The sequence below is a fragment of the Gekko japonicus genome, unplaced genomic scaffold (assembly GCF_001447785.1).
Source record: "Gekko japonicus isolate JY-2015 unplaced genomic scaffold, Gekko_japonicus_V1.1 scaffold441, whole genome shotgun sequence".
NCBI classification, from domain to species: domain Eukaryota; kingdom Metazoa; phylum Chordata; class Lepidosauria; order Squamata; family Gekkonidae; genus Gekko; species Gekko japonicus.
Window position 1 is genome coordinate 731,220 of NW_015172017.1, and position 10,950 is coordinate 742,169.

Consider the following 10,950-nt stretch of genomic DNA (forward strand, 5'->3'; position numbering starts at 1 on the left):
TGCACAGACCTCCCCCTGCCCCCCAAGTGCCCCCGAAGTGCGGATATAGCGATCCGCACGGAGGGGGCAACTTGGCTATTAGATATAGTGATAGATGTTTGTGGTGTCTTCTGTGGACTCGTTTTCCTTTGACTCAGCCTCAGGGATATGGACGCTCATACTTAGCAGTATTTTCTAGCATTTTGCAGCCTTCTGCTTATTGGGCTACTCCACAGGTTTGATCCAACGGGAGACTTTGATTTATGCCACTTCCGGCGGCTTCAGCTCAGAGGTGTGTGGTGGCCTGTCTTGCTGAGTTTAAATTGTTTGGCACCTAAATATTCTCTGTAGATTGCCCTTGTATTATCTATTTAATGCATGCCATCCTGTCAGTGGTGTAATATGATTTGCAAATCTAAACACAATGCCCTTAAAAAAAAAAAATTGGTGCGTGCATCACTTTTATTGTAACATGCAAGATGAGTGAAAAAGCAATGATTGGTTTTTTAGAAGGCCAACAGACTTTTCAAAGAACAATGGACATTTCTGAGAGTCCTTATTGCTAAACTACCAGGGCATGACCCAGTCAGAGGTAACAACTTTTGCATCCGTTGATTTCAGTGGAAGAAACACGCTTAACTTGAGCTGGAATTATGTCCCTTCTACAGCCGACCTTCCATTATTGCAGCAGAGAAGGAGAAAATCCTCGATTCCAAATGTCACACATTAAACCGAGAAACCGCAGCCTTTCCAGTATGCCGGCTAATCCATTCGAAATAATCTGCTACCTTTGTGTAAACACCGGGGTGTTCTGCTTCACCACAGCGCTCACGGAAACCCACAATACCCCAAACATAAGCTACATTATTAGAGTCGAAACAAACCAAAGGTCCTCCTGAGTCACCTGCACAGGAATCTACAGAACCATCATATGTACCTGAGGGAGAAAAAGCAAAAAAACCACCCCACCTCATTGTTAGATGCATCATTTTGTGGAACTGAAACATGACCATTTTTTGGTAAGTGCTCAGACTGTCGTAAAGCTTGATATTGGGTGCATTGGTGCATTATTCAACTCTAAACTGGGATTTTTCCACGAGAGGCTATAAATAAGGTTAAGAATTCCACCTGGCACAGAACACCCCTACTTCCTTTGACCAAGAAGCCTGAATCTGGATATCACAGCAAACTGGAGTTTGGTTGAGGACGTTTTGATTCAAGCGTCATATGTGAAGGAAGAGAGGGGCAAATGCACAAGCATGTGTTTGTGCCCATTGTGACAAATTTCAGTAAAATCTCAGTTTGACATCTGAATGCAGCAACTGATGACAGGCAACACAATCCAGAATATCCAGAAAGGCCCAAGTGTATATATAGATACCTTGTTCATACAAGGTGTTACTTAGTGATAATGGATGTTGCTTCCAGTTAACATTTCACACACTGGGTGCATTCAGATGGGGCGTTTCAGCCAGCATAACCTGTACCGGTTGGAACCGGTGCAGTTTATGCCGGCTGAAACGCGATCAAACTTAACTCCTGTCTGCGGAGCCCATCGCTGTATGCCCGTTCACATGCAGTGGGCATCGGCGGTTTTTTTTTTTTTAAAGCACTCAGTTTGAGCATGCGCATAGGCAGCCATCCACAGAATGGCGATCTTCACGCATGCGCAAAACACCCCGTCTTACATTTAAAGTTTAATGGTAAGGACTTACCTTTAAAGTTTGAAGACCAAACTGGCCTCCCTGAGGTCTCAGAGTCCTCCAAAACCTTAAACTAAGGACCTTTTCTTTTTTTTTTTAAACAAACGCCGGGGCGAAGCTTCGCTCAAGCGTATATCGCCGACCTAAAAAAAAAAGGCGGGCAAAAACCGGAAGCCTCGGGCTTCCGAACGGAAGTGGCTCTACAACGTTGGAGAGCGATCAGATGGGGGTAAAGCGATTACAACCGTTGCACTCAGGATACCACCACTTGGGGACCTAGTGGCAGAATACAACGGTGTAAAGCTCTTTGCAACGGTTAGGAACGGAAGGCAGATGTTCGCCGTGTGAACGCCGGTAAGTACACCGATTCTAACCGGCACCTATACCGTTGCAAATGCCCCGTCTGAACGCACCCAAAGTCTTATAGAAGTTTATAGAGTTATTGTAAAAGTTCTATATGTTGTATTTAAAAAAATCAAACAAAAAGCAAGAGACTGAATTCTTGTTAACTTAGAGAATTGCCTATGGGCAAACCTACTCCCTATGCTATTCATTATTTGCCTCTCTGCCCAATAACTGGCCAAGAGCTTTGTGACTGCAGAGGAAGTTATGCTGTTCCCAGCAGATGGGGAGGTATTTGAACATTTTGCTACATCGGTGGCCGCTCTAGATGGCTAGACTGTTATCACCGTAGGGGGTGCAATTTGGATTTACTGGGTTGGATCCAGTACAAAATTTCCACTTGTTCTAGAGATCCTGAATGAGAAGAAATGCAAGGAAAAACCCAAGGTAGCCACTTGTGCTGCCAGATTTCTTGTATCCCCACTACCCCCACGGTAGTCCCACTGTGCTAAGTCCATTTATATTTCTGCTTGTGTGCACAGCTGGATCTAAGGTACCGAAACAAATCAGCCTAAATCGTCTTGGCTCACGGGTACGTGCCAGGGTGGGCACCGAAGTTACATGAATCACACTCACCTGCACATTCCATGCCTTTAAAATAACGATCCTTGTAGATTTCAGAGCAGTTGGACATTAAGTTAACATAGCCCCATTGAAGTGTAAATTGTCTTTGATTACCTAAAAGAGGAATAAAAGAGCAAAAAAAAAAAAGAGTTTAGAAATTGTTCAGAATTCAGTAAAAACAAGCTGGGGACCCATGCGATTGGTGTGGTGGCCCAGAACAGGAGCAGACTCCCAAGGCCTGTGAAAAGTACGCAACCAGAGAGTGATTTCAGCAAAGCGTACTTTATTCTATCAGGAACAAGATGACTTTGGCTGGCTCGAAGGCCGGCTTATATCCCCCGAGAAACCGCCACCCAAAACACACACACCCCACTTCCCAATAGGTTATTTACAGTGGCCGAGAGTCCCATAGGCTCTGGGCCGGGAACCTAGCCCCCTGATTGGAGCGGGGTAGGATCCGTATAGTCCATTGTCTCTTGGAACGAAGCTCGACGTTTGTCTCTGGACTTGTCTGGACTGGGTACATTACAGCCTGCCTGTCAAAAGAGCTACTTCCTCAGCCTGACAGGACAACTACTCCACCTGAACGAGAAGAGCAGTCCCTATCCCAGTCTCTAGTCTCTTCCACATGGAGGTTGTGCCTGCATTCCCTCCAAACTGGAGTGGGGTGTGTGTGTATGTGCTTTGTCATGCTTCCCCCCCCCCCCAACCTGCTATGGTGCTATCCTTCCAGGAAGATCATGCTGAAAATAGGTTTGGGGGATCTCAGTGTTCCCTCTAAGCTGAGTGAGTGTGAGCTAGCTCACAGGTTTTTTAGCCTCCGGCTCACAGATTTTTGCCTTCGCTCAGGAAGGGATGGCTCCAGAGCAAACGAGCTTATGCAGTAGCCAAATCGCACTCTCACAACGTTAATGCCAGTAGCTCACAGAGTAGAATTTTTGCTCACAAGACTCCACAGCTTAGAGGGAGCATCGTTTGGGATCTGTGTAGACGGGGAGGGGTGGATTTCTGCACCTCTCCACCCTCCTCCAGTTTAATTGCCTCTCCATTTCCATTGCCCCTGCCATTCTGCGTTCTCACCCCCCACCTACTACCAGTTTTTAAAAAATGGTAACAACATTACTGCCGGGTAGGGTTGCCAAGTCCCGCTGCCAACTGGCAGGGGATGGGGGGGGACTTATCAGGAGAAACGGGAAGGCCTAGGTAAGCCACATTGCTGGCATTGCACAGGAAGTGATGCTATCAGGCTGTTGACAGCACTGTGTTGACCAATGCCCCCTCTAAGCTGTGGGGTCCTGTGAGCAAAAATCCCACTTTGTGAGCCGCTGGCATTAAAGGTGGGAGCGAGCGGTTTGGCTGCCGCATCAATGAGTTGGCTCTGGAGCCATCCCTTCCTGAGCTAGGACAAAAATCTGTGAGCTGGAGGCTAAAAAACTGTGAGCTCGCTCACACTGACTCAGCTTAGAGGGAACACTACATGACACTCTGGTATTTGGGCAAATAACGCTGTAGTAAAAACAGGTTCTAGGTAAAAGGTAAAGGTTTCCCTTGCTCGAAAGCCAGCCAAGTCCAACTCTAGGGTTGCGGTGCTCATCTCTGTTTCAAAGCCTGAGAGCCAGCGCTGTCCGAAGACGTTTCCGTGGTCATGTGGCTGGCATGACTAAACACCAAGGCGCATGGAACGCTGTTACCTTCCCACCGAAGTGGTACCTATTTATCTACTTGCAATTTCTTGCTTTCGAACTGCTAGGTTGGCAGGACAGTTTCTACCATAGAATTTTTGCCCAAATACCAGTGTCGCCCAGATGTCTCTGGTGTGTTGATACCACTTCCTGCGTAATGCTGTCCACGCGGCCTGGGCCTTCCTCTCTCTCCTGGTAAGCCCCTGCTGGCCAGCTGATCAGCAGCTGTGGGTTCCTGCCTGGTGGTGGAGGACCTCTGCCTCCACTGAGTACAGATGCCAGCCTCCAGGTGGGACCTGGGGATCCCCCGGAATCCCAGCTCATCTCCAAACTACAGAGATCAGTTCCTCTGAGAAAAATGGATGCTTTGGAGGGTGGACTCTGCGGCATTGTGCCCCACTGAGGTCCCTGCCCTCCCCAGGCTCCACCCCCAGATCTCCAAGAGTTCCCCAACTTGGAGCTTGCAAAGCTACCCCCCATCCCCCGCCGGGGACCAGAATTGGCTACATCTGGTTGGAGGTGCCCCTTCCCAAAAAAGGAGATGCAGGCTGCTTATATATCCATTTACAACCACACCCATTACACACACACACACACCTGTGATAGGGAGTTACAATCTTATAGGTTCTTCGTAGAATCCCTACTCCGTAGAATCCTAAAAGGAATCAACCCTGACTGTTCCCTGGAAGGCCAGATAATGAAACTGAAGCTCAAATACTTTGGCCACCCAATGAGAAGGGAGCCCTCACTGGAGAATAAGACCCTGGTACTGGGGAAGACTAAAGGTCAAAGAAGACGGGGACGGCAAAGGATGAGATGGTTAGACAGTGTCATAGATGCAACGAACATGAAATTGGGCCAACTTCAGAGGACGGCGGAAGACAGGAAGGCCTGGCGTAATCTGGTCCATGGGGTCGCGAAGAGTCGGACTCGACTGTGCGACTGAACAACAACAAAATGGGCAATAAACATGAATAAGGAAGTTTTGATTGAAACCTGGGAATATTTGTGGAAAAACTCTATTAAGATATCGCCCTGTACTAATATTAGAGAGAATTGCTATAAAATGATGTATAGGTGGTACATGACTCCGAAAAAAATTGCAAATATGAACCAGAATATGTCAAACAAATGTTGGAAATGTAAGAGTCATGAGGGCTCATTTTACCATATGTGGTGGACTTGCGAGAAAGCTGTAGACTTTTGGACAAAAGTCCACAAAGTAGACAATGGAAAGGATGAAATGGTTTAATTTTAAATGTTGAATTCCTAAGAAAATAAAATTTGTTTACCTAAAAAAAAAAAAGAAGTTCTCCGTAGAATCCCTACTCGCCGGTTGGCTGGTTTTAGGATCCTAGGACTCCTTGTCCCTGGTAGCGAAGCTTCGCTAGTTGGTCTGGCCACGTGGCGCCCCGACCGCATGTGCGGTTCCGCTAGTACACAACACCAAATATCTCAGCTGTTAGTCCTGCTGGAAGTTTGAAGCTGCTGAGGCTGATTACATATTGGAGATTCGCGTCCGTTCTCGTATTGAATTGTTATTGTTCCCGGTGCATGTGAGTAAAAGCATGGAAACCACAGCAACTTAAAGGGAACACCAGGATGAAGGATGGACTTTGATATGTTGTAATCAAACATCCGGACACAACATCGCATTATTTCATTAGTTCTCCATCATTCTGTGGATTTTTCTGTTGTAGTGTATTATCACACAAGTTCTTCATTGCTTCCGTCTTGTGTCTTTTCTTATGTGGCTACTTTGTATGCGCTACTTTCTGTCACATGTTCTTTAGCATTTTGGCAAATTGTAAGTAGTTAAGACGCTGCAGGCTGTGGAAGGTCGGTCATTCAGCAGTTCGAGACCCGAGTGCGCCGCATGACGGAGTGAGCTCCCGTCTCTAGTTCCAGCTCCTGCCAACCTCGCAGTTCGAAAGCAAGAAATTGCAAGTAGATAAATAGGTACCTCTTCGGTGGGAAGGTAACAGCGTTCCGTGCGCCTCGGTGTTTAGTCATGCCGGCCACATGACCACGGAAACGTCTTCGGACAGCGCTGGCTCTTTGGCTTTGAAACAGAGATGAGCACCGCAACCCTAGAGTCGGACTCGACTGGCTTTCGAGCAAGGGAACCTTTACCTTTACCTTTTAAGTAGTGAGTCTGTTTACTACACTTGTTTTTGCCTTCTGTTATTGGATTATTACACAAGAGTGTCATGAACGTCGTTGAATGCGCCCTGTGGAGCTGCCAATTTCTCCGGGAGGAACTGCTCTCTGTAGCCCGGAGACCAGCTGCCATTCCAGGAGAACCTTGGCTCATTCTAGCTTGGCAGGGTTACAGGCCAGCTGCAATGGATGAAGTCATAATTCCATTACTCTGTCATAAAATTCTAATTACCTTCTGCCCGTCCCCAGCCGGACACTTTGCACTGGTGGCCTGCTCTGAACATATAAGGGGACCAGGGGATGCAGGCGGCCACCGTGTTGGGTCGAGAACACATCTGCCTTGGATACTTGTCATTCATTTCCAGCAGAGCAATATCGTTTTCATATGTTTGGGGATTATAGTCCTCGTGGATGATCACTCTTTTTAAAGAAAAGGTTTCAATCCTATGGCTCCAAATTAACATATTTAACAAGCCAGTCCATATCACAGAGGCACGAACATCGCTTTCTCTGAAAAAGAAAACAAATACAAATATAAAACCTTAGCCTGTAGATATTCAGTACATGAATTAATCAGTCAAAGGGGTTATATAATTATTCACCCCACCCCGGTGTGCGCATCACCAGGAAGTGACGTTATGACACCAGACACGCTGGGGGCAGGGCCAAGACCATCCGAGGGGAAACTGTGGTTTCCCCTTGGATGGTCGTGACCCCGCCCCCAGCGTGCCCGGTGTCATAACGTCACTTCCTGGTGACATGCGTGCAGCACGCTTCACGCACGTGCGCTCCAGGATCCACCCGGGAGTCCCCCGCTACGGAGATAAGCTAGACTTGGCAACCCTACAGCCTCCAGGTGGTGCCTGGAGATCTCCGACTATTACAGTTCATCTCCAGATGACCAAGATCAATTCCCCTGGAGAAAATGACTGCCTCGGGCGGTGGAGTCTATTGAATCACACCCTGCAGAAGCACCTCCCCTCCCCAAGCCCCGCCTCCCCCAGGCTCCGCCCCCAAAATCTCCAGGTATTTTCCAACCCAGAGCTGACAACCCTACCTTCCAGCGATGATCCTGCTTTATACCCCCTCTGGTGGTCATGGTGGCTCTTTCAAGAGCATGCCCCATGAGCCTTTGCGAAACAGGCAATTCACACAAGCCCATGTATACATCCGCTATCTGCATGTCTGGTCTAAGGTCTCTCTAAGTACTTGCAGTTTACTAATTAGTACTAGGCCCAAAGCCCCTTTTTCCCAGTACAGGCTTGCACGGCAGTTGAGACGCAATGAGAATATTTGAAGCCAGACTAGCATGGGTCAGAACGAAGCTAGCAAAGAATCATGGGCCCCGGTCAGACGTGCCGTCAAACACGCGGGGGGGGGGGGGCATGGCTATTTGCGCCGTCGCAGTCTGATGCGCCATTATGTGATCAGATGCGACGGTGGCTTCCCCGCAGCAAAGAGGACGACGGGGGAGGAAGCCGCGCACCGGCGCAATCACACGTTGGGAGGTTCCCATACGCAGCCCGTGGCAAAGCATTTGCCACTACATACGGTGAGGTTTTTTTTTACCACACGGCTTTGGCGGCTTGCCATGGGTTCACCACGGGAGTGCTATGCCTCCCAGATGTTTAGTAGTTTTCCCCTCAGATGGCTGTGGCCCCGCCCCCAGCGTGCCTGGCGTCATCACGTCACCTCCGGCTGACGTGCACGCCAGGGTGGGGTTTCCCCCGGGGCCCGATTCCGCGGTGGCGGAAATTGGGCCTCCAAAGCGGGGGGGGGGGAATCCGCCCTCCAGGGGGACTTGGCAGCCCTATGTAACTCTCTGAGTTGCTAGGCACGTGACATCCTGAGATGAACAAGAGCAAAAGGGGGAGAAGCGAAACCACACTGCAGCTAGGCCCGGCCCACCCCCACACAAGTGTTGGTAGCTCAATTGCTTGGAATGTGCTAACTGGGAGCTCCAAGGGCAGTGAGTACTATCCAGTGTTCCCTCTAAGCTGAGTTAGTGTGAGCTAGCTCACAGTTTTTTAGCCTCCAGCTCACACATTTTTGTCTTAGCTCAGGAAGGATGGCTCCAGAGCAAACTAATTTATGCAGTAGCCAAGTTGCTTGCTCACAACTTTAATGTCAGTAGCTCACAAAGTAGAGTTTTTGCTCACAAGACTCCACAGCTTAGAGGGAACATTGGCTACCATCCTCAGCCGAAAACAACTTAGCAAGGTCACAGCGCTCTATCTGCTATCTCTAACCATCTCTTGGAAAGTTTCTATAGGCCTCTAAACAGCCTGAACCAAAGATTTTACTTTATAGAACAGAGCAAGGAGCCATTTTTCTTTACACATACTATGACTCCAAGCATTCTTTGGGGGAAACCATGCCCATCAAAGCAATACACAGCTGATATAAACTACTAAAATATAACTTTGTTCAATCCTTTGCTCCAAGGCAAGGCTATACTGTAATCTAGCTAGAACAAATTTGATGCCTGAAAACCCCCAAAGTCACTTACCTAACACAGTGTGCAGCAGTGAGAATCCAACAGCCCCCAATATAAATCCCTCCACAGGTCACATGAGATCCAGGACGTATAATTGCCACCTGCCAAGGAATTTCACCCTGCACAAAAGACAGAAAGGTTAAATTGTATCTCTTGCTGTGTACGGATTATGCTTTTTTAAATTATCTCCCTACTGTTTTGCTGTGGCTCAGTGGTAGAGCATCTGCTTGACATGGAGAAGGCCCCAGTTTCAATCTCCAATGTCTCCAGTTAAAAGAGTCTGGCAGGAGATGATGTGAAAGACCCCCTACCTGAGACCAGATAATACTGATTTTGATGGACCAAGTGTAAAATTCAGTATAAGGCAGTTTCATGGGGCCATGTGTGACTACAATCCTTCATGTATTGCCCAGACTTCAGCACTTCCTTAACTATTTCCTTAACTTTAGGTGCAAAGTTCTGCATTCTGAGGGTGCGTTCAGACGGGGCGTTTCAGCCGGCATAAACTGCACCGGCTCCAACCGGTGCAATTTATGCCGGCTGAAACGCGACCACACTTACCACCTGTCTGCGGAGCCCATCGCTTTATGCCCATTCACACACAGCGGGCGTTGGCTTTTTTTAAAACTTAGTTTGCGCATGCACATAGGCAGGCATCCACAGAATGGCGATCTTCGCACATGCGCAAAACACCCCATCCAGAAAAGCATGCCCTGAAGAGAGGACTTACCTTTAAAGTTTAAAGAGCAAACTGGCCTCCCTGAGGTCCCGGACTCCTTTAAAACCTTAAACTAAGGACCTTTTCTTTTTTAAAAAAACGCCGGGGCGAAGCTTCGCCCAAGCGCATATCGCCGACCTAACAAAAAAAATGGGGGGCGAAAATCGGAAGCCTCGGACTTCCGAACGGAAGTGGCTCTACAACAGTGGAGAGCGATCAGACGGGGGTAAAGCGATTACAACCGTTGCACTCAGGATACCACCACTTGGGGACCTAGTGGCAGAATACAACGGTTTAAAGCTCTTTGCAACGGTTAGGGACAGAAGGCAGATGTTCTACGTGTGAACGCCGGTAAGTACACCAATTCCAACCGGCACCTATACCGTTGTAAATGCCTTGTCGGAACGCACCCTGAGGGTGTTTGAACACACAACATATAAAATTGCCCTTTACTCTTAAGGAAAGATCCAGGTTGGGGAACTCCTGGAGATTTGGGGGTGGAGCCTGGGGAGGACAGGGACCTCAGTGGGGTACAAGGCCATACTGTCTACCCCCCGAAACATCTATTTTCTCCAAGGGAGCTGCTGATCTCTGTAGTCTGGAGATGAGCTGTAATTCTGGGGGATCCCGCGCAAATTTGCTCTGGAACCAGGGGTCATTTTGTAGAAAAAGAGGTGCAGGAGCTCATTAGCATAACTCATTAGCATGACTTATTTGAATATGCCACACCCCCTGACATCACCGGAAGTGTGTCAGAAGGCAACACCCACCGCTCAGGCGCCACCCCAAAAATCTCCAGGTATTTCCCAACTCAGAGCTGGCGAGCCTACTTGGAGAAAAACTGCTTCGAAATTGCCTCAAAACGACCCCTGAAAAGCCACCAGAGCAAATCTGGAAATGGAGAGCTCGGTTACTCTTAGGATTCCCTTGTAAGGCTACATTTTTGCCCCTGCCTTTACTCCAAGGAACTCTGAGTGGCATACACGGTCCTCTGTTCTCCTCCACAACTATGTGAAGCAGGTTAGACTGAGAGTGTGTCATTTTGGAGGTGCAGCCATGTTGGTCTATGGCAGCAGAACAAAAGAGAAGTCCAAGGACATTCGTTCCAGCATGAGGTTTGTGGAGTCAGCACTCATTTCTTCAGATGCTAAGAAGCTCAAGGTCATCCACTGAGTTTCTCTCCCATACGAAGCAGGAACAGGAAGCAGGAGGGAGGGGTTGAGGGAACTGGGCAAAAGGAGCTGC

The 10,950-nt window shown here is 48.3% G+C and overlaps 1 protein-coding gene across 1 annotated transcript in view; it reads right to left on the reverse strand.

The window, feature by feature from the left end:
* Nucleotides 1-432: 432 nt before the first annotated feature.
* LOC107118175 (complement factor I-like) overlaps nt 433-10,950 on the reverse strand; it is a 22,960-nt gene continuing 12,442 nt past the window's right edge. Inside the window, exons 10-13 of the mRNA XM_015420453.1 lie at nt 9,000-9,106; nt 6,723-7,000; nt 2,661-2,762; nt 433-916 (exon numbers count right to left, since the gene is read on the reverse strand). Coding sequence (XP_015275939.1) covers nt 699-916; nt 2,661-2,762; nt 6,723-7,000; nt 9,000-9,106 — 705 coding nt within the window. The 3' untranslated portion in view covers nt 433-698. The remainder of the gene's footprint in view (nt 917-2,660; nt 2,763-6,722; nt 7,001-8,999; nt 9,107-10,950) is intronic.